Source organism: Coturnix japonica, chromosome 32 (assembly GCF_054131305.1).
Source record: "Coturnix japonica strain WE chromosome 32, WE-NBRP24, whole genome shotgun sequence".
In the NCBI taxonomy this organism is placed as follows: Eukaryota; Metazoa; Chordata; class Aves; order Galliformes; family Phasianidae; genus Coturnix; species Coturnix japonica.
In genome coordinates this window covers 777,099-802,041 of record NC_140694.1, presented here as the reverse complement: position 1 = coordinate 802,041, position 24,943 = coordinate 777,099, and the positions used below count along the sequence as shown (strand labels likewise).

Sequence of the window (24,943 nt, the reverse complement as noted above, 5' to 3'; positions counted from 1 at the left end):
CAACACTGGGGAAAAAAACAACAACCCACCTCTCCCTCTGGCATCATTGCAAGTATCAGCTTCATGTCTGAAAACCTCAAGAAAAAAGTGACTGATAAACAGATGAGCTGTCCCAAACATCACATGGATGACAGAAAGCCACTCAGCTAAGGAACAGACTGTCTTACATCTGTGTTGAGTGATCAAACACTATAAAAATCAACAAAGGCAAAACTGAAGGGAAAAAGAACATATCCTGAGAGGTCTGTAAAGGGGTTTTGTCGCATACTGCAACTCCTGTTGTGGCAGCATAGAACAGATCTCATAAAAATCATCAGGTAGCAATAAAATGATCTCAAGGGACCTGCTGGTGAGCCAAGACTGCAAAAACAAACAGGTTCAAGAAAAAAGAAGTTACAAATTTCTACCACTCATTAATTTGGGCACTCAAACTACCTGAAATGGATCAGAAAAATAAATCGCAAACAACTTGCCAATACAAACACACGCACAGTTTAAAATGTTATTCACACTCCCACATGAAGTAAGAGGCTTTCTGGAAGGACACTCGAATTGTATCATTAATACAGATCTCACGTGTTCAGATCCTGGACAGTTTTGTAGTATTTTAAACAATCTTTACACAAGCAAAATATGCATTTATTTCAGAATATGGATAACTGCCATGCAGCTTTTACTTAAAAGAAAATTACGGACTAGAAGCATTCCATCTGCATGCGATCAGTACAGCAAGATGTAGAAGCTCTAGGATACTCGAAGCCTGCCCTACACAAAATTACTGTATGAGAGACTGTGAAAGTTAAGAAATAGAGGAGAGCTATTTTCCAGAGGAGCACCAAAGGATGGTAAGGTGTGCAGATGGAAATGATGGGTTTTGCAGGCTTTGTGATTACGATTCTGAAGTGCAAAGAGAAGAATAGATTTACTGCCACTTACAGAAGGTATCTGCACAGACAGTGAACAGCTCTGCAGTGGCAGTTCTCTAGCATTCTCAGTATTGGAAATATAATGTCCACATAGTCACGTATGACAACCGAAGGGGCTGGTTTGTGTTTAATATCACTGGTTTATTTGCTGAAAGAAGTATCTACGGTTCCAATTTCAAGTGTTGAGGTAGTAAATGTATTTCAAATAAAGATTCCTCAATCTGTGTCTACTAAATTATGCAGCATCAAGAACTGTAAATCACTTTCTCATTGCTGTAATAAAATATCTTACGGCTAAGGGAAGCAAACAGATCTTCACATGAGAAAGATATATAGATAGTTTTTTCAACCTTGACCTTTGTTGAAAAAATCCTACATGATTTTATGTTCAGCTAACTGGGAAAAAGCATGTGAGGCAAAGAATTAGCTTGGATTTAGTAGGTTTAGGGACAGGACTATCAATTGAGCAGAACTTCAATTACAGACTAATTTAATGTATACCCAAGTACATTACTGCAATTCAATAAACATCTCTTCAGAATTAAACAATTCCAATTTGCTTTCATTTCAGTCTGTATATATGTGTTGCGAATTTGCTATTACCCACGCTAAAATTAGCCAGACTAGAAGTACTCATCCATGCAATCCCAGTGTTTCACAGTGCTGCATCAAGCTAACCTCAAATGAACCACTTAACTTTGCCTGCTTACTAATACAGCAGCACAGAGCAGAGGAGTGTGCCTTCCCATAACAATATTCCTCTCCTCAAGTTTCTCTGCCTAGGTGTCTGCCTGGGTAATTCAGCAGTGAGTCTACCAATGTCCATCATGTTGGATGTCCAGCCATTCACATTTACAACTCACTCTTCTATTTTTCTCCTCCTCATACTGTTAAACATGAAAGTGTCAGGCACATGCCCAACTCTGCATACTCTAATGTTGGTTGCTCTGGAAGACTGCCTTCCCTCTACTTAACAATTTTACAGTACCAATATGCTGCTTTTGGCAACTCGATTTCATTTTAATCATAAGTTAACTCCTCTAACAAGTGAGATAGTAGATAATTTGGTGGGAATTAAAAGCATTTCGCACCTAATCTGAACATTCTCTTCATGATCAGTGTAGCCTGAATATCTACAACATTGGATATTTAAAACATTGTGAAGGTGCTAGTGCTAAGTGACAGAAAAAGTTGCTAAAAAAGTACTACAGTAGAACAAAGTGATCTCATGTCTCCAACAGTCCTCTATCTCCATAACGTACAAAAGTTTTGATCAATAAAACTATATTCTCTGAGAAGATTCCTTCCACCCACATCAGTATTGCCTTCAATAGACACTAAAGCAGTCTAAGGGGAGACTGTCACCTTCTGGTTTGTTCTCCTAAGACACAGTGAGCATCCTTGTGGTGCAGCTTGGGTAACATTAATAAAGCAGCGCAGTAAATAGCATTTCATTCCGTGCATCATGGATGTTCTTAAGCAAATACCACCTTGCACGTGTCAGGCACAGCATCACCTCCTGAATCACAGTTAATAAGAGAGCTGAAACCTCCAGCTTCCATTAAGAGCTACTGATATCTGTACTGTGTGCTTCAGGACATCAACAGAATCATTCCAGATCACCTGCACCCAACAGTCTTGAACAGACTCTTCTGACATGCAACACTACCATAGGATTATTTGTGTCTGATGAAATGTAAAGCAAGCCAGATGAAGCTGACTGACAGATAAACTATTCTGCTGACTGCATTAAAATTATCCACAGCTACCATACATTACTTCAAGAGCTCATGAAGAAGGCTGTATTCAGATAAAGCTTTGATTCAAATACTTGTTTTAAGAAAATGATTGAAATTCATGTCACTTTTACCCATTTTTCCTACTTGAATCTAATAGGATTGAAAGAAAGAAAGGCCCAATAGGACGTCAAATTTTACACACAGTTGACACAGGAGGAAACGCTCAACTAACACCAAGTTGCTGTATTAATACAACTTACCTTTCACTATTAGTTCTGCATAATTTGAAACTCCAGATCCTCCATCTGAGCGAATGACACACCGGTATTTGCTGATGCTGCGCTGCGAAGTGTCAGCAACGCTGACGGTAGCAGAGAAACGCCTGTGGTTGACGACTCGAGTAACCATTAATGCTGTGTCCCTCCCATTCCACTGCTGTGGAGACAGATGAAAACAACTCACATCACAAAGGCACACAAATTATTCACTCTTCGTTACTCTTAAAACTGCTCAGACCTTCACTAGGTTAGATTTTGTACGAGTACAATTCATTCAGGAAAAGACAGCTGGTAACGTCCCTGAAAAATTTACAGGCTTTCTGGGTTTTATGAAGTAGTGGGCTTAAATGTTCTTATATATTTAAGTTTTTTGTATCTACTTAAATTCTGACATATTTTTGTGCGTTTGATGTGTTATGTATACTGAAAAGCCTGGAGAGTGACAGCTAAGACTATTTGTACTGGGTATATCCAGAAGCTTATCCAGGACATGAAAATACTACAAATGAATGCATTTTGTACTCCTGTGAAAATACTATAAGTGAACAGATTTTATAAACCTGTCATTTTCAGGCATAAAACTTTGTTTCCAGAACAATTTAAATACATTGCTTGGATGAACAGCAATGTTTATATGTCCAGCAATCCTCAATAAATCTTTCTCCACCAATGCCATGCAGCATTTTCCCAACTGGAAAAGTGACAGATGATGAATTAACTGGAAATCAGCATAAACACCTGAACTTGCTCAGTTGGTCTATTTTATTAGAAACCTCAATGGAAAACACAGAGTCATTGTGCCAGTTTCCAGTAATCAATTTTGGGAAGTATTTCCAAGGCTGTTTTCATTAAATCCTCCAGTTTAAAAGAATGGAAACCAGGATCCCCCTACCAATGATGATTTCCTCCCAAATCCCTTCTTCTCTTTGGAAAAAAGGTTCACAGTGCTTCAGATCAGAAGTTTTTTCACACACATATAATCATTCCGTGGAAAGATTTCACAGAAATAATTCAAAAAAAGATATAGAATAAGCCAAAATATGTTTCTGTTAATGCTAAAAGTACAACATAGGCCAATAATTTTCAGGCTAAAAGGTATATTTTAAGATAACAGCTTTAATAATGTACAGTTAGAATGACTGTTATTTTTACAGAACGCCAACCACATTTCTCACCAACACAATCTTTTTCCCGGTATTAATTTTTGTTTACACCATTAGTAAACTGATTCTTGCCTGAGTATTTAGACTAGTGCAAGGTGGAATGATACAAAGATGGTAACAGATATTCAGAAGGTTATTTATGAGGAAAAACTCACTAATATGGATGCCTTCGCTGGGAAATGCTGAAGCAACCTCCACCAGGGAGCAATCTGCAAGAGATACTGCCTCAGTGGTGGTCAGCCCTTAAATGAGGTCTAGAGGAGGTGGAGTCAAGCTCCACCCCTTCTGGGACCACAGCTAAATTAGTCTCACCTGTGCTCCCACAGCTGACCTAACATTTGCCTCAGCTGATTAATCAGAGGTTCAGGCTGTGATTACCAATTTCAAACAATTTTCAACTCAACTATCTTCAAAGTCTCCAGAAGAACTCTAGTATAGAATATGGCAATGCTGGAACTCCACAGAGCCAAGTACTCCAAAGGGCACAAGTAATAACTTTGTCCTTCACTGGCAAACAGCACTCCACCCTTCCAGTTTGCTAAAAGCTCCATTTCTAACTCCAGAACTGAAAATCACTTAAGTTTGTCACTACGTGAATAGCACAACACAGTTTTTGAAGTCCAACCAGTAGAATGAAAATAGACACAAAGAGAAGGAACTCTTTGGTCATTTAGTGAGCAACCAGAGGAACATTCTGCTATCAATATAGAGCCAATGCAGAGCAAAAGCCAACGGAAACTGGGAGGAAGAAACAAAATGAGTACAAACTGGATTTGTCCTTTTATAACATACCTTAAGGAATGTTTTCATCTCAACATACTTCCCTCAGCCTTTGTCAACAATATTTTTGGAGGGCAAAAGGAAAGAAGACCAAAAATTAAGCAGAAGGGAGGGATTATTGCACCTGTTCTGCCTTTTCTTTTTTATGAAGGAGTGCTTACAGGTCTGAAGATGTATGTTTAGAACTAACATTTTGCTGGCCACTTTTTCCATCTTCTGAAGCACAGTTCTGCATTTTATCATCTTGAATTCTGATCTGGAAACAACTCAAGGCAGTTCTCAAAGGATTTTGATGATAAACATTTGCCCCACCACCCTGCTGTCCTCTGTCTATTTATTTTACTTGAAAAAATTGCATCACTTTACCTGAAGCCAGAGTTTGTCATGCTGGGACCACTTCCCCCCGGCAATGCACTGGAATGTCGCATTCTGTCCCACATTAACCTCCACATTCTGAAGCCGTAAGAAATGAGGTGCTTTTCCTAACAAGAAATGCAAAGAATAGGAAGGGTAGAGCAAGGCAGCGATTGTGTTACACCAACACAGATATCAGAACAAAGCAAGTCATCCTACTCCTGACAAAGAGATTTAGCAAAATAAAGCTGTCCCTCAGTACTGAGCTACTTGGTGCAGAGCAAGGGGATCTTACAGATCTTTCATGGTCACCAAAACAATTTGTTACTCCCTTCTATTAAGAGTAACTGAGAACATTTTTTCTCTTTAGGAAACTGTGGCTCTACCAAGGGCAAAATGAAATGAAATTGAGGTTGTCAAGTGTGGCTGGCCAAAACAAATTTGTATAAAGAATTTTCTCCTTTCAATTGTATTGACTATCAAATACATCCTGTAACTGTGGAGTAACAATGCCGCTGATATAAAATCACTGATATTAAATGAAACATTGATATTACTGATAAGTGTTGGATTGCTGCACTGGTTAATAACGCCAATATCTGCTTTTTGATGACAATAAATTCAGTATTCGTTCAACACTAAACCACCAACATCCAAATGCTGATATCACCAACATATTTTGTGACAGCAGAAAAAGATCATCTGATTAGCTTTGTGCTTGCTGGGCTTCAGAAGGAAGTTTGTGCACCAACCAAATACTCTCAGAGTAGGACACACAACAGCCTTCTAATACAGTAAGGGTCAGCATTTTTCAACTTCATCTTTACCTTTTGGATATAAGTAGCCAAGGAATTACATATTTTCAGAGCACAAACTAACCTACATTTTTCTATTGGAATTAAATAGGTTCAGAAGATGTAGGCATGTGTGTGCAGGAAGCCTGGCAAATAGATGGTTGTCTACTACAGGCACATGAACAGAAAACCCTTGCCCGCATGCTACGTCAGAGGTTTTTATCTAATTCCTGTGCCACATTCTCCATATGCCCAGTTTGCTGACAACTCAAGCAAAGTGCAGGGATTCTGTACTATCGTGCTTTCTAGGGGTCAGAGCAGCGTGTCAAAGCCAACTGGTAAACCACCTCTGGGTGACAGGCAGCAAAGCAAGTACTATGTGCTGCTTGCAGGCTATTTAGGAGTGACTTCTGCCTATGTTCAGGTATGAGTGAGCTCCAAATCAGGCACATATAGCCACACCAGCCTCAAAACTAAAACATAACACCAATAATTTCAAGTGCCATTCAGGCTCAATCAGAAGCTTCCTCATTCCTGTGCTTTGAGTTTTAACAATTGTAAAATGAACCCGAGGGGCAAAGTAAGTCTGTACAGTGTCACTACTGAACAGCAAAGACAACACTGGGAATCAGACAGAAGTATTTGCAAAGACTGCAGAGAACTCATAGCTTGTAGGGACCTGCACACACTGCAGGTTGCCAACTGATTTCAAATGCACTGGATATAGTCTGAGTAATTCCAGCTTTGGGTCACCAAGATTGCATTTAATTTTCCAGAGGAACATGCATGTACTTGGAGATGGAGTTTTAAACATCAGTTTTAATAATTCACCAAGCAGGATTTGGGGTTGCTATATATTTTTTAATCCCATAACCTTCTTGTCTTTGCCTCACAGTTGGTTCTGTGGCCTCTTTCCCAGTAAAGGGATCAGTCACCACCAAACATGCTTTGGAATGCATACACATCATTTGGGGGATTTGTTTGGAGGCTGCCAGTTATCAGCAACATCTGGTCAACACAGATTGTAAGTATTTCTTAATGAAGTAAATACACCCAAAGGCCCGAGGAACAAGCACATGGTAAATACAAATATAATTCAGTTAAACTGCAATTAACCATACTGCAGTTATCAGAAATGTCCTGTTAAACTTGAGCAGAGCCATGTACCTCACATTGCGAATGGTTGCTATTCTTTGAAATAAAATGGGTGAACCTCACCCACAGAATTTTGTTTGGAAGAGCTGCTGCTCATTTACTGAAACTAAGAACCAGTGAAAGGGGCTGTTAAAGCTCCAACCTGATGGGGGTGGTGGGCTACCTTCCCAAAGGACATCAGGCCACCTGGAAATACTACAGCATCAAAGTTATAAACAAACCTAAATATAATAAGCCAAAGTATCACCCATAAATTCAATTTAATCTGCTACATAACAATTAATAATTCAAGCACTAAAAGACATTAATTTATTATGGATTACTTTTTAAAAATACTATATTTTAAAGAGATATGTCTAAACTCATCAATGAACATGAAAGCTGTTAAAAATCTGTATGCTCCATACACAGTGTAGGGATACAAAAGTCCTTGAGCCTCTCGGTAGATGCACAGAGAAACCAAAGAAGTGCGCACACAAATGTAGAGGCTTAATGTCTCTCTATGCTGGAAAAATGTAAGCTGGGCATAGTACAGCTAAGGTAGGAGAAACAGAACAAATATTTCTGAACAGTGTAATGAACCTGCATTAGTTTTCGTTGCTGTGTAAGTCTAAATGAGATTTATTTATTAAATAACTCATGCAGAATCAAAAACCTTTCTTTTGAGAGATACCTTTAGGATATGTCTTTTCTTATTTTACTACTTTATATATCGAACCAATTTGTCTTATTTCCTTAAGTTAACCACGCAGGACATTATCAGAAACATTTAGATCTTTTCCTACAGCAGAACAATTCCGAAACAACAAAACAGAGTTTTATGTTCTTGTGACTCTTCTACAATGAGAAACTTCCACAAACATCCTGGCACAAGTGACCGAATCAGAGCACCTTTGCCTTTTGCACAAATTGTCAAGTTATTTAATTGCACAAGGCTGGCTGTCTTTAGTTGTTTTGGGGGATACCAAAACAGAAGAGATTTTACAGTTGGCACTATTGGATAAGTCACAACTTAAGACTGCCAAGCCCAGTATTATAGACTGCAAAGCCTGGTATTTAACGCATTGAGATGGTTAGAAGAACAAAGAATACTCACTGCATGGATGGGCAAGAACTCTGACTTCATCCACAGCTATGTACCCTGGATGTCCTTTCAAAGAGACAGATTCAAATATCACCTGAAATACAAAGAAAAGGTTTTCTTAGAAAGAACTGCACTAGTCATTTGGCCAGTCACCACATTCCACTCCTATTCCAATGTCTGATACATTCAAAGCATTTTATCATTAATAACAAAGGGGTACCTATGCAATACAGCATGAAGACACATGTCAAAGACAGAAAATCAATTTGACACAGATAACAAAAAGAGCAATATTAATTAGGATTAGTGAGAACTATGTACTGCTTCCATTTGGAAGAGCAAAGAAACCAATTACACACGTGTGCAATTACATCTGATTTGAAGTGTTCTATAAGTACAATACAAATACTGTGTGCAAAGAGTTTGGGGCAGGGCAAGGGGACTCTGGGAGACTGGTAAAATTCAAACTAATTAACTATTGCCAAATAAGCAAAATAAAATTCAGGAAAAAAACAGTATTAAATGCTGTAAAGTTTACAAGGACAAAGCTAATTAATGTGTTCAGCTGGCACAGTTACTACTACTGCAGCAGCCACTGTTTTTGCAGGATAATTCGTGACTATCAAAATCATTACCGGAACACCATTAAGTTTGTTAACTACTAAAAGCCAGTCTTCAACACTGCTATTCCCACTTTAAATAAAATTTGGCATTCCTAGCCTGTCACTATTGAGCCTTTTCTTCATCTCCTCCATTGGAAGATGTAACTCAACAAAAGATTCAGCTTTTTGAATGCCGACCACCACAGCTCAAGCTACAAAAGTGGAGCAGCATGTACTTCATAATCAGGTTGCCATTAATCATTTTGCTTTGCATTTGGGCTTCCATAATTTAGTTTCTACTTATATTCCCATGATATCTTAAGATCTACTCCCTCAGTTCAAAGCATTCCAAGTGGGAGCACTCCTGAAATAAGCCCTTTAGAAAAATGCCATGATAAAAACAGGTAGAATAAAGAAATAAAGGGGAAAAAACAAAGTAAGAAAAGCTCAGGTGCTAGCAATATAAACAGAGTTCTGCAGCAGATGAAGGTGGGCAAAAAATAGGTTGTCCAAAGGATAAGAGGAGGTAGCAAATATCTGGAAGATGATCAAACCATCAATAAATGTTTCCTGTGTTCAAGAATACTTTCTAAGGACTGTATAAACAAGGAATAGAATGCATGTCCTCAGTATGGAAATGACAATTTATTTGATAAATGAAAATTCATTCATGATAAACACGGCACTTACTGCTAAGGTCACACAGCAATTACTGTGACTCCCTTCAGACTAGGATTAAACTGCGCCTTCATAGCCACCAAACTTTACTTTGCTTATCTTATAGCTGAGAAGTTACAAGCTTTGCTGAATTACTACCTCAATTTCCTGAAAGCCAAGAACTTGGAAAGAATAATTCCCCGCTTCTTTGAGGTAAAAACAAACACATAGCGGACTGACCTCTGTTAATTAGTGACACAGTTCAGTGTCTTTAATAGAGCACAAAATAACCTAAACCTTGAGTCGGTAGCAGCTGTGTCAGCTTCTAAAAAGACCATGGATTTAATCTTCACATTGCTGCCAAAATCACTGACAAGAGCAGAGGGTCTCAATTCACACTGCTTTGTTTGGACAGCTATTTTATTACCTTTTTAACTCTACTCTCAGTCTCTTTATTTCTCAGTTCAGATTTCCACACTGTTCTCACCCTTTTATACAGTTTTGCACCACTTCAGCCCTGTCAGAGTGGGCAGAGCAGAAGCACCTGGGCTGAAGAACAAGTGTTTAATACTTAACATTTTTGGAAGTTCTCAGAAATTAATATAATTCGCAAATGCAAAGTTTGGCTCTTCAACATTCTTAAATGCTCCTGAGAACTGCAAATACCAAGATTCATTTCATGTTTCCTTACCCATAAACAAACCCACATTTCACTGCTGCTATCTACCAGCAATGTCTGTGTTAGTGATGTAGCGTGGCACATCTGTCGTGGTACGACAGACTTCTTCAGGCATGGATCAATACAGTACACAGGATCAGTACATCAAAACACCCCTTCCTGGCAGACTGTAGTGCTGTGCTCAGTGCATTCTGGGACTAAGTTAATCCTCGTGGCATGCAGTAATTCAAGAGCACACGTCTTACCTTTCTCCTAGAGCTATTATAGATTTTTCTCACTACACTACAAACGCTCGCAGACTGGGAATCCAGGCACAACTAACTCATGGGCAGAGCTGATAAACCTCTACCACCATCACATTAATACCTCAGCAGAGTGCTTCTGGATGTAGGTGACTCATACAACCCTTGTGCAGAATTGCCAGACCCAAACCACGACCCTCTGGCAATAGGCCTAGCACTGGTTTGCTGCTACTCACACCTCCAAAGCTCTGGGCACTTGTCAATACCTTGCATCCTGGGCAGTTGGCTTCAGATTTCTCAATGCACACAGCAATTACTGATGGTGTAATTGTTGGGTATTAAGAAAATAAACATTTTTTTTGACGTAGATTTCATTATTTAGGAGAAATACTTTTTTCCCCCCTGTGTTACCTTGTACTTTTGAAATACAGAATATCCATTCAGGCCTCTTCTGCACAAACTGTTCTCCGGGCGTGCAGTTTTGATTTAAAGTTGACAAATAACACTCTCACAGCATAATCTGGATTGTGAGTGTCAATGAGACGTTCCCCAGGCATCGGTACACAGAAGCTTTTATCACCATGCCACCTCTGGACTCCTTCAGCCACAAGTGTTACGATGTAACCAACAGTAATTTTGATAAAATTCCATGATTGCATTTCCCCCCCACTTTTGAGAGCTTAAAGTTTTCTTTCTTTTTTTCTTTTTTTCCTTAAACATAGAGAGTCACTAGATTGCAGAAACCAATGGACAAAATTAGGGACCAAGGACAGAGCAGACTATCAGATCCCTGACAACATTTTAAGAGCCATACTTTAGCAGAGGGAAATTAGAACTTTATCCATCATAAAGGTGAGGCTCAGGAGAGGGAGAGAAAAAGAGAGAGAACATTTGCATTTTCTGGGCAGGAACCACTCCCAGGCAGTCACTGCTGCCTTTAGGCTCTTCGTTTTTGCACAGCGGTGCAAAATTCTTCTTTGATTTAAAGGATTTTCTTCCTCGGGAAAAGCAAACCTGACCTCTAAAAAAACTTGCAAAAGATGTAATGAGGTTCAGGAAGTCTGGTATTGGTATATCTAACAGTTGGATCTCGTAGTTTGAGATCAGACTGTCTTTTCCAGGTTTTTCAAGCACTGATTACCTGGGTGAAAGATCATTTCTGTTCTCTCTGTACAGCACCTACTACGAAGCAGATTCTGGTTGATGTTAATATGAAAGTAGTATCGATCACTTTAATATGATTTCAGAGCGAGTGACAAGTTGTGCACAGCCCTTAAAACACCACTTCCAGTGCATTTGCATCTCTTTATCCCATATTCCCCTTCACCCTGTACAGTGTGCTCTTATCTATTCTGCTGAAATCCTTGGCTCCTTTTTGGAGGCAGAACATTAAAGTGTTCTACTTTAGCTCAGATTTTACAGACCTACTACCCAGTTATTTAAAGAAAAAAAAAAAAAGCTTTTCTTCCTACTGTTTTCTATCCGTAGAGCATTCAGTGCCTTTTCATAGTTTCTTTTACTGTAATTCCCATCTCACTCATGCTCTTTTTTCTTACACTATAATATGTATTTCTCCTTTTCCTGCAAGGTGTAGGGTGCAATTACCTCCCAGGCACTGTTTTTTTTCCCTTGAATGTAAAACGATAAAAATCAGAAGATAAGAGTTCTCATGTCTTCACTGCTTAACAAGGAGTATATGAGTCCATTGTGTGCATGGGAAGTGCCAATCCCAGTCCGTTTACATGCATATTTCATGATACATAAGTGGGTTCTAACTTTCCAATAATTTACTTCACCTGCCCAGCTTTTCCTCTGTGACCTGAGAACATATGTAAAGAAAAAGGGTGAGAAGAATTAAGTCAAGATGTCTCTATCATCTCTTGCTATAAAACTGTCATATGAAAACTCTATCTGATGCAAAAAAAAAAAAAATGCGGGGAAAAAAAGCTGTATTTAATTTTCAGAAGACTTATTGCTAACAACAGCTCATAGCTCACACCCAGCCAGACACTCAATGGAAACAGACAGAGAAATACTGTGAACTCATACCTGATAAAAATGCGGCCAGAAAGTACTGATGGCAAGCTCTGCCTTCACCCATCCTTCTGTTACAACCCCTGAGACATTCCATATGGGATTGCCCTGTGGTCCTCCGTTCACTTTCACGTAGACATTCAGAGAGCCAGGACTCGAACGATCTCTGCTGGACAAGTAATAATGGAAATCGATGCAATGTGTGTCATTTTCCTTCAACGTGGGCAAAAGTAAGTGAGCTTTCTGCCCGGATGCCCGTCCAGAGCTGTTCACCATCATGAAGGAGCCTGTACACAGACAAGGGAAAAAAGAATGAATACTAAACATCTGCTGAGCTCTTTCAGTTAAAGCAGATTCCCTAGAAAAGTCAATGATTCCTTTAGAAGCCAGCAAACAAAACAGTTCCTCCTAAGAACTCAAACTAGCTATTTTATGCTAGTTGTTAGGTAACAGAAAAGAAAGGAGATCTAAATTACAGGGTATAAATACAAATAGATTCATGGCCAGCTATAACCGCCTTAATTAGATAACTTAGAAATTATAAATACAACTTTGCTTTTATTGTTTTATAACACTGCAATAAAAGAGTCACCCTAAACAAAGTCATATTTACCTTCCAAGAAGCCACAGGGCTCTCCTACAGCGTACAGCCCCAAATACCTACTTTCCCAAAGGCACATTCAACACAAAAGAATGCTATAAAAGATCACATTCTCAGCTGGCATTTGCCTGCATGGTCTCTACCACCTTAGTGCCAATCTGTACCCGGGAACACTGTATCTTGGTGGTACAAGCTTTGGAAAGCAGCAAGGTGTTAAGAAAACCCAGTGTACAGAGCCTAGATGAATTAGGCTTGTTAGCACAAGAGCAACATCTCAACTAGCAATACAGCAACAAGGACAATTACACTTCTAGGAGGGAAGGACCGGCTGAATTTTAGGAGAGAAATCTATACTAAGGCAATTTATGAGTTTGTTAACCCTGAAGCTTGCATCATATTAAGCATGGCACTGGATGTTGAACTCATGTTTTGATTCATCAAGCAGTTATTTTACAGCACATTGTGTCTCAACTCATCTCTTTACAGATGCATCAAGGTGACAAATGTTAGCAATAAGAAAAAACATTATGAGAGTTATTTGATTCAATTCTGTTTAAGGGATCTGCTTTATGTGTGTGCAGACACTCACAGAAAAAGCTGAAGAAAATACCAAGATCCGGGGGAAAAAAAAATCTATGTGTCAGCAGCTAGGCATAATAATTTTTAATCAAATGCAGCCTTCTTGACATTCAGAGTCCTGCTGCAGCTGCCAAGTCATGCTACAAATGTATTTCTCTACTGGCCTCTTGCAGTTCACAGCACACTGTGTTTGAAAAGCCTTGCCTCACTTCTAACCTATTGACTTCCCCAATTCCGTGCCACAGCAGTTTGACAGACACTCAGATGAGCCAGATAAACATTCTGATCAGTTTTGTCCAGTGGACAGCCATACATATTCTATTTTATTTTCTTTTAAGCCACCAGATACCAGCCACTTCCTCACACAAAACTGCTTTTGGTGGTTTGTTGGTTTGTTTCTGTTTATGTGATATGTGTATACATTTTGTAAAGGACTGCAAAGCACGGATGCAGAAGAAAGTGCATCTTTCACAAGAAATCACACACGCTCCTGAGACCTTGGAAAACTCGAGCACAGTGCAGGCACAGCTGGGGATGAGGCGGTACAAGCAAAAAAGCTACAGTAAGGTGCTCTCTAGCGATCCGATCTTTCATTTGGATAGGTTAAAAATCCCAATGGCCCCCAATCCAGAGATTCCAAATTCACAGTAAAGAGCTCAAGAAACAGAAAAGCTGAATCCAAGCCTTCAATTTTTTCTCTAATAATCAAAGTCTGTAAGGTGAGACTGATAAACATTCTCTGTTGATTCACTCCTGCTCTCAGTCAAACTCAAAACCCCCTTCGTCAGTTAGTTTCTCACTGAGTGCTGCAGTAATCTTCTGATCCACCCAAATAAACTAAAATAGTGGCAATCTGAGATTTGGGCTCAGACTGTATCACCTGGGATAATTTATGACCAGGAAGCACAGTTTCCAACAGGTAAGATACAGGGGTGATGCTACAGCCAAAGCAAACATTCAGTAAAGAAGAGATCATTCATTTCTGTTCCATCTTTGATCAGATCTTAGCACACATCATTTCACTTCTGGGTGTCTTCCTCATCCTTTCCCTATTTGGAAATCCTTATCTATTTGGATAGTAGATGGATCCCTGCCCTAAAGATCTACTCTGAAGCTATACAGTGCCCAGCACAACAGGGTCCTGAACTGTACTACATCAGGCAGGCGTTTCAATGATAGAAAGACTTAAGGAGGATTTCACTTTTACAGATTCACGTATGAAAATAAGGAGCATTCCTCTGGGAGAAAAACATCAGCTTTTAGTAAAAGTTCAAAGCAATAATTACAATTTTAGTTTTTGACACCCACCAAAAATGAATCATACCCTATTTGCAGAACGACAATGGCCTTTTGTACAATAACTCTGGAGTATAGAGCCTGTACATAGAGACTGACACAACGTGAGTGAGTGAAATATCCATCAAGCAAAAAAACACTTAATAAAATAATCAGCCTTCGTTATGGGAAGAATAGCCTTACCAAAAAAAAAAAAAACAAAAAAAAAACCAAATCATTGCTATCTGCATGTTATTCACAGCCTTGGTTCTCATTTCTGGATGCCTTAGAAACAAAAACCCACACCCCATAGCATGCCTAGAAATACAAGAGAAAAGGCTCTAAGATCATAACTGTCTCCAGTAAAGTCCTGAGGGGAGAGACTGTTTTACATGATTGTGAAAAAGATAAAAAAAAATTCCACTACTGGTGCTGCTCCCATCTTTAACTGTGCCATCTGGTGTCTCTACCTGCTCTTACTTCCACAGAGACCTCAAATAGCAGCTGCCTCAGGAAGGTCTTTTCCTGCCAGGTCAAGTTGGTGCTCAACACCCCAAGCCTGCCCTTAGGAGGGGATATTATTAAACTTCACCCATGCCATGACTGACAGTGGGTACAAGAACGTTGCTATCTCACAAAATCTCACTGCTGTGAATAATTTATACCCTCTACCACAAATTACCCTCCAAACAAACCTAGCTGTATGTGATTCTCATTTCCCTTCTTGCACTGTGAACCTGAATGCATAACCCATCCCCTACCCTCAAGGACCTTCCAAAGGTTGCTCTGTGTGCTCCTGGACCAGCAGCTGGGATGCACTGACTACCTGTCCATGCCACTAAAGCTTTTCTGGGCAGGACGCATTGCTTACCAGTAGCTCTGAGATCAGCAATAAGTAAACAAACAAACAGAGTTCAGAACAGCCTTTTAAGGACAAGCGTGTTTTGCCTTATTAGCTGTAATAAAAACTGACACATTGCGATTCAGAGCCTGACAGACTTCTTTAACATGAGCGCAGAATTGAAGCTGATGGGACTTCTTTTGAATTTATAGGCCTGTATGTGCAAATAAAAGAGGTACAAGCGGGTCTGGCACCAACAAGCCATTTGTCACATTTCTCACTCATATAAAGAACTAGGGAATGCATTAACGTGTCACAAACAGAAATTATTGATCAATGAATGACTGAAAACCTATTTAAATTTCTCCAGGCATGAATGTGTATAAAACAAAAGATTCCTTGAAGAAACTCTGATTTGGACTGACTTTGAACAGTAATGAGAGCAGAAAAAAACACTGAGTGCTGTTTTTGTTTACCTCCATCTGGAAAGTTCAAATGTCATCAAATAGACACTGAAATGGGAAAGTTTGAAGAGAAGAAATGATCTCTGCTGTGTGAAAGTTGTTGGGTTGTTCTGTTTCTATTGGACACAGAAGTAAATGCTCATTAAAGGAGCTGAATATGAGGTCAATTAAATTTAGTGCTCTTGAACCAACAGGTTACATCAGTTAATATCTTGCTGGCTTTGCCACCTTCCTGAATAACTAAAACCAAATGTGCTGCGTTCAGATCAGTCAAAAGCATGGAGAAAAGAAAGATGGTAAATAAATTCATTTTTAAAAATCCATTCAAATGACAGTGAACATAAAAAGGCACTCTCTTATAGTTATTAAACATACCACCGAAAATTGGGGAATTAAACCATGAAGAGCTCTCTAGCTGGCCATAAATTTCAATTTTTCCCCTGCCTGGTGCATAATGATGCCTTGATAAGCTTCCTATTATTGATGCATCTGCAACATATACCCTCTTTTTGAGCTGAAATGCTGCTCTGTAGCAGATGGTGGCTATTGTGTTTACACATCAGCACTTTATGATTGCATTTTCTCACGTCTGCAGTAAAAAAGAAAGCCGTAATTGAGTTTTTAATGGCTTTGCACATTGTTCATTAAGATTACATGAGTGTGTTCTGACAAATGACAGCTGAAGAAATGAGCCACTGAGAACCCCTCATGATCACCAGACAGACCTCAGCTGATGGTCTTTCACTGCTGCCTTTGAAGAACTGCGCTGTTTAAAAGTAAAATTACAGCAACCATTAAAGACTGAATGTAAACTTGAAAAGAAAACTGTTAAAATGCTCAACTGCAAAAACAGCCTTCGGAAACCCTGAGAACCCAAATCAGAAAGTACAGAACTTTCTTTGAAACAGCAAACTCTTTCTCCCAGTACATCAATCTGCTTTTCCAGCAGCTCCATCACAGCACAGGCACTTTTTTTTTTCAGACACAGTGCTTCTGGTTACCAAAGAACAACTCTACCCTCAAAAAGGAAGGGCCTGACACCTGACCCTGTTAGCATGGAATGAAGCAACCTGAAATAATTTCAGTCAGAAGGGGCCTCAGGTAATATCTAAGGCATCATATTTAGTCCATTTCTGTGCTTAGAGCAGGGTCATCTCTTCTCCCCACTGACTCTCTAAAGCCTCCCAGATGGTCCAGTCCCTCTGGATAACCTGCTCCAGTACTTGGCTGCCCTCAGGTTGTTTTTTTGTCACCCCTATAACCTCTCATTTCAGCCCATACCCCTTGTCTCTCACCCTCCAGCCACTCAGTGCAGTAATGACTCTACCCCATCCTGGAGGCACTGAGGTGTTGCTCCCAGGACCCCCCCAAATCTTTCCTGCCCGAGCCTGAACAATGTCATCACTCCTCAACCTCTTGTCCCAGGGTGCTGGCTCCTGCCCTGACCACTCACTCGGTGGCCTTCACTTTCCTCCCTCCCTTTCATCAGAGTCTGTGATGTTGGGGCACCCGAAATTGGACACAATAGGCTAAAGGCAATCTAATGAGTGGCAAGCAAGGAAGGACCACTTCTATTTGTCTGCTGGCTAGGTCCCTGTTAATACAGCCCAGGATGGCATCAGCAGTCAGAACATGCTGATGACTTATATTCAGGCTGCCCTCTACCTGACTAGTCTACGTCCACATTCACAGTATTTCTTCCAGCCTGCCTCTACCCCTCTGGATGGTGGTCCTACCCTTGACTGTATCAACTGTTCCCATAGTTTGATGCCAAACTAGAGATGCCACCAATTACTGCCAGCCAACCAGTGCACACCTCCACAGCTACCACCACCAGCCCAGACCATAACAACACCCTGACCTGGAAACACATGAAGCTTTGTCCTGACTCTGGTCTCCGTAGTTTCATAGCACTTATTCTGCAGTTGAATTACAGGACCAAGAGAGCTCTGGTAACTTCACATCTTACAAAACCAAAAAAGAAAGAAAGTATTTCCATATAATTGCTTAAAGTTAAAACCATGAAATTCACAGTTCTTCTTCACAAAAAGTTACCATTGTACTTTCCTCATTTTTCTACCCCTGCCCTTCTCAGCTACATGTAATAACAGCTGAAGAAGGCTCAGAAATCTCTTCTCCTGACTGATGAACCACAGCGAGCAGCGCTTGTACAAACTCAGAATTAAACAAGGCGTATCTCATAGCTGCTATCCCTTCTTCAAATATTAGGACAAAATCAGACCCGTGGGTTTTATCTCTCAAATGTGGGCCACACTGAATTAATCTGCCATGGAATAAGAAAGAGCTTGATTCACAGATAAACAGGAATATAAACTGCAAGTTCAGTCCCATATAATTCATGAGGACAATTCATTCACTTGGGAAACTGTTGGATAATAGGAAAATATTTTTTAAAGAGACAGCCTTTATTTGTAAAGACGTTTTCTTCTGGATATTTATGTCGTGAAAAGAATTATGTTGCTGAGGGTTTTTATAAGATAAATCTTCTCTGGAAACAAGACTGATTACATATTGCTTCAGCGACTACAAATATTTGCTGTACTCATTGAAAGGATGTGAAGATTGTGGCACTGTCGCCTCACTGACCCTTCTGAAGCAGGGTCTCTTATTAGCAGAGGGACTTTGTGGCCTCACCACCAGCCCAGAGCAGTCCCAAGCAGCTATGCACTCAATGCAGGTATACCTGTACCCAAACTACTGCTAGATGCAGTGGAAGATCAGCACTTAGAGGTTAACTAACATCTGTATGGAGCACAAACACAGTAGTGATACTTAACTACAACTCTGATAACCAAAGAACCTCGATCTAAGCCTCCATCAGATGAATCCTGAAAGCAGTGCCATCTAACAGCCCTGGTCTGTAATAGGGATGATTTATCACAAAGACTCATGATAAAATTTCACACTTGAAGGTGCACAATGCTGTCCAGTGCTATTGCTTACCACTCAAGCCTCACAAGCAAGTTGCTTCCATCATCAACCAGAGGAAGAACACCGGCAGCTGGTGTTTGCTGGAATAACATCTGTGCTCCAATCACCTCTTTCCCTCAAATTTTAATTTACAAAGCAAAAATCCTTGGTATCAGACCCCAGATGAAAGCCATCGCTCATGTGTTACATGTACCTTACAAATGCTCTGCGTACCGCAATGCTCCACAGTCATCTTCAGAATTGTCTTTCCATGTTTTGTAAATGTTTATTTATTGAAAGAGTGACTGTCACAGCCATCAGCCTGTTCCTGAGAAGCAAACAGTGCTGTGGAATCACAAACTATTCTATAAATCTCAATGGCGAACAACTTTTTAATGGATTCACTGCCTTCATTCATTGTTGCTAAGGTCACTGCTGTAGCATGCTTTGAGACTGTCCTTATTCCATTATTTATAAATACAGTATGAATTGCTTTGCAGTACTGCAAAAAAAGGATCCATTAGCAATGAAGTTACCCCAGTTTATCAGATAAATGAATCTTGTAATAATAAACACGTGTCTCTACAATCAAAAGATCAGAAGTCTCTTTGATTTTAATTATGCTTTCTTGTTTGCATCATCATTTTTTAAATCGCATGAAAATATACACTAAAACCATGAGGAGTTATTGTTGATTTTCAGTTCCAGTAGTTTGATTACTATTCATCCTATCAATTACTACCTTAACACTTCGGTAAAATGTAGAGAACTGATTTAAACACTTAATAAGGCATAGGTTATTAAATGGGCAAATAAGCAAAATAGAGGGAATAGCCGTAACTCAGCATAGTATCTATGTTTAAAGACATTGCAAATCTTGTTCTCAGCACTCAAGAGCTTTATTACAGCTGAGCCTTGAAAGAGAGGCCCACAGGAATGAGTTGTAGGGACATTAGTAAGCCTCAAAGCCTCTTGCAAATGTAGTTCCAAGAAGGCTCAGAGTTCAGCAGAATACTAAATATCTTCTTCACCTGATTTAACCCATGGCCAACTGGCTGCTGCCAAGTGCTTCTCTCACTCATGGGAAACGCAGCATTTCAGTGTAGAACCCCCGGACCCACTCTCTGAAAACACACTGACCATTTATTTAGGTTCCAGGCATGCAAATGCTTGTGTAATGAGCATAATTTACAGACAGATGCTAAAGAACGCTCTCGTGAGGAAATGCCAACAACAAATGAGTTCAGAGGTAGCAGTCAGTACAGATTTTTCTGAACAAGTAATTGCTGTTTAGAACGTGCACCTCATAGCTTTGCTTACAAATATGGAACTTACTTTAAAAATAAAATTCCCCATCTCATTACAACTCAATGGCTAAAAATAAAGGTCTCTCCAACCAAGGCTCAAGGAAAGCATGTTTTCAGTTGTTGATTACAAGTCATTAAAGAATTAAATGAGTACATTACAGCTAATGCTAAATCAGCTCTTATTGGAGGAAGGGCAGCAAGGCAAAGGGAAGCTCTGCTGCCCCTCTGGACTGGGACAGCCAATGGCAACAGGCTTTGATACGCCTGAACAGACACAGTATGCACTAAACCAGGAACATAATTTCTTTCTGGCTTTGAAAGCTGTTTTGTCTGAATGTTTCATATACAAGTAACGGCCAACAGACATGATATAACAACTTGTAACTACCCGCACAGAGCAACTATCCTGCACTGTTCAGATACAATGTCAGACCAGTCAAAGTCATTCAAAAACAACAGCCCCTCTTTAGAATACACTTTTATTCTCTACTTTTACTTTGTATTTACAGTGTTTCTCATTTCTGGTTTGCTTCTGAACACATTTTTTCTCTCCTCTACACACGTTCTAAAAGATGACTGCAAACTCCGTTATGCCTCATTCTTCAAGTATGCAGCAGACATCTGTTAGATGCAGCCTCATTTGAGAGGTGCGCGGATGGATGGCTCAAGGTTCACAGAACGGCTTGGTTTAGTTTACTTTACTTTCACTCATCTAAGGCCACTGAGATGGAACACCACCAGACACTTACCCTGCTGCTGGAGCTCAAGGTTCTCAGATGCTCCACAGCACCTAACTCTGCATCAGACAAAACCCACTGCCTGTTTCCAGTGCCCCATAAGACAGCCATCTGGAGCACATGTTCATAGACTCCTGGCTTTCTTGCTGTTGCAATTCATAAAAATTCTAAATGGCCATGCAAGTTGGACCTCAACACTTGTGTATTTTCCAAAAGGAACTTTGGAATAACCTTTGGAGTTGGCATGAGGGCTACCAGAAGTATTTTAGCAAAACTATTAGTCTATTAGAAGGTACTAGATTCCAAGTAATCCAAGCACAGTCTTATTTTCAATACACTGGATTCTATCTTTGCTTAATCATTAAAGACAAATGGCTAAATAATTTATTATGTCATTCCAAAGCATAAGAAGTGTGTTGTACGCCAGCCAGAACCAAATACCTCATTAGCAGGCATGCAGCTCCATTGCTGGCCAACTTTTACGGCCTCTGCAACTTGTGTAAAACTTACATATGTCTGTCTATGTAACATTCACCAGGCAACCGCGGAGAGATTATTACCGTCTGTATTTGTGACAGAAAACACATATTAAATGCAATGCCAAAAGGCAACTGCAGCAAACAATGTCTGAAGAGGAATTGTTTCTTAAGGAGTTTGTTTTTACGTAACAGAGTTCTGACCATATGGTCACTTATTTACACACTTAAGAGATCAGCACCACAACTCTCAACTCAGAATATGACAAAGGTTGGCTGGTGAGTTATTTTTGTAACAAACTCCCAACTTCATGGAGCTTGGTTTTAACAGAAAGTGTTAATTGCTGTTAAGTCAGTGATGCTATTCTGGGTTTACTGCAGTGCAGCCAACGATGGAGTTTGGCAGAGAGAATTCAGAAAATAATGAAGCCCATCTCACAAGTCACCACACTGTATGGCAGAGCAAGAATTTCTCAAAAGGAGCAGCTCTAAACTGCAAAAGCAGAGGTTCATGCAGGCCACTGTGGAGGCGTATTGGCACAGCAAAAAGGAGCCTCAGTCATTTCAGCCCACACCTTTACCAGCTGTGATCACTGTGATTTGCTCATTCCCATGGGAACTAAATTAAACCAGATTTTTTCTTTTAAACAGGCAATGTTTGTTTGCCTATCATAACCCCTGGTACAATTACAGCAACCTAAGCAGAAGAGTCACCATCCTCATTTCCAAGCATGTTATCCTCTTAGGGTGGTCATTTTCTAGCTGAACATTATTTATGCCTCAGGAAGAGAAAATGAAATACTGCCTTGACTAACACTACCATTCAGAGAAGGTTTAAACTCTCCACAATAAAATACTAGTTTAATCCAAGCAGAAGACATTTCTCAGTAACAGGATGAATAGGTGGCTGGCTCAGAACACAAGGCAATATTTGTGCTCATAAAAAGTCCCAAACCATGCAGTTGCAATTAACGATTACTGAACTGGATCAATCACTACACAGAAGCCTAAGTAAAAGCCCAATAGTTACTGAATATTGACAAACATTTTTACTCAACTTGACAGCTGTACTCAATAACAAAGCTTTTCTTTGAGTAGCTTAAAAGAAGGTGCCTTTGAGCCACAGGACACATCCCTGTGCTTTAGTCAAACAAGTACGCTCAGCACACTCAATGTGCATAGTTTGCAATAGTTGATCATGACTCACTTCATGGTCTTTTTGATAGTAAGCAGCAACAAGATTATTAACATCCACAGAGGCTATTATTCACATGTGGTTTTTGGAGCCCAGTTGGACGCCTGTGTGAATTTATTTATTTTTACTAAATTGCCCAAAAGTGTGTATACATTTATGCCCTGTGGACTGCAGTTCATTTAGAACCTAATAGCGTTATACACACAATGTTAGATTTTGATTAGAAATTAATAGCATTAACTGAATCACATTTTCTGGCCATGCTCTTCCCTGCTGAGAAACATGGCTGTGCAACATCCATTCCAAGCTCCGCAGGTGATACAGACTGAGTTTATACCACTTTTTGGGTGAAAACTTCCAATATTTTACCTGCTAAGTTCTTTGACATAACCTAAATCCACCTTTATCCCCAGAAGGTAACTCAAATGTTGTACCAGCCACACCAAAATAACTGGTTAATGTAGCCATGAATTGACGCCACCGGGACCCCGCTTAAATGAAGAGCATTATTTAGCAACCACATAACAAACACTGCACCAAGTCCTGGCACTTTGGTTAAACACATGGAGCTAGAAGTGACAGAAGGGTTAAATGTACACAAACAGAGATGTTCAGAATGTGACGTAAATAGTTCATAACTTTGCTGAGAAATCCTCAGAGCCTCTAAACACCCAAGTATGCCAGCTCTTCCTTCAGCTCAAGTTCCTCACAGTTCTCAACAAATTTTGCAGTCAGTGCCATGCTACTTATTTAATTGTTCGCTTCCTCTTACAGAATGCAGTTTAATATGCTATTAGGAAAGTCATTTGGGCAATCCTTTGTTAACCTTCTGCCACATTTGACTATTTTCTATCTTCAGTAGCCTTCAAATCCCAAACAGAATTTTAACCCTCCCATGAGGATTACTTTATTTAATAAACTCTCGGGAGGTATTTCAAAAGCTTTGAAATCCCTGGTAAATCCAGTTTTTAATCCATTATTACACTGGCATTGAAGAAATTTCTGTAAATTAGAACGTCATAGTGCTCTGCTGGTTAGTCTGTCATGCTGGATTCACCTAAGTGGATTCATCTATTTGTTATTGTTTTAATCGTTTTTACCTCCAAGCTTTCTAGGATCATCTCTTTTTCTTTATCTTAAAGAAAGAGACTCCTGGCTCTTCTCTTCAGTAGCCAATTAAGCAGCTGTGAAAAAGCACATTAGCAAATCAAGTCCTTCCCCTAAAAAATTCCTCAGAGAATTATGAAGTTTTCTTGTTTGTTACTAAAACCACAAGTGGTTGTTTGACCAAGAATCAAAGAAGGAAAAAAAACCTCCCCCCACACCTCCCAAGAGAAAAAAAAAAATAATGCTAGTGCAAAGTAATCAGTTAGGTTACCTGAAGTGTAGATTTCTGTACCTAAAAAAGAACCCAATTACTGATATTCTGATTCTAGCTGACTCATCAGTCCTCAATTCCCGCAGCCAGGAGATTTAAATAAACTTAGAATCTCTTATTACCTTAGTCTGAAATTATCTTTCTACCCCAATTTCAAGTGTCTGTACTAGACCTCAAAGTTATTCTTAATAGGCTCTTTTTATTATTTAATTATTTTTTAAAGTGGAATGTTATTTTTATCTTCTAAGGGACAGCAATGATAAGATTGAATCTGAGTGGGTAAGGATCCAGGAGAAGACCAACAGGGCGAACATCCAGGTGGGGGTCTGTTAAAGACAACCTAATCGGGATGAAGAGACAGACAAGGCATTTCTGTGAACAGCTGGCACAGGCTGTATGATTGCCAGCCCTTGTTCTCATTGAGGACTTTAACTTCCCCTGATAAATACTGGAAATATAACGCTGCACATTAATCTAGACCCACAGTCTAGGAGGCTTCTAGAAGTTATGGACGACAAACTTCACAGCTGGTAAGAGTGCCTACCAGGGGAGGTGCACTCCTAGACATGGTGTTCACAAACAGAAGAACTGATGGAGATGTGGAGGCCAGGAGCTGTCTTATGCAGAGCAATCCCGCAACGGTAGAGTTCTCTATTCTTGGGGAAGGGCTAA

General features: G+C 39.7%; 1 protein-coding gene across 8 annotated transcripts in view; it reads right to left on the bottom strand.

The window, feature by feature from the left end:
* Positions 1–187: 187 nt before the first annotated feature.
* The window catches only part of LOC146755412 (receptor-type tyrosine-protein phosphatase T-like), a 170,514-nt gene continuing 145,758 nt past the window's right edge, over positions 188–24,943 (bottom strand). For 7 of the 8 annotated variants that reach the window (XM_085525588.1, XM_085525587.1, XM_085525589.1 and 4 more), the window contains 4 exons: positions 12,503–12,774; positions 8,286–8,367; positions 5,253–5,368; positions 188–3,100 (listed from right to left, as the gene is read on the bottom strand). In XM_085525588.1, the coding sequence (XP_085381714.1) occupies positions 2,912–3,100; positions 5,253–5,368; positions 8,286–8,367; positions 12,503–12,774 (659 nt within the window). In that variant the 3' untranslated portion in view covers positions 188–2,911. Of the gene's footprint in view, positions 3,101–5,252; positions 5,369–8,285; positions 8,368–12,213; positions 12,273–12,502; positions 12,775–24,943 lie in introns of those variants that run through there. The other variant, XM_085525594.1, reaches the window with a different exon arrangement.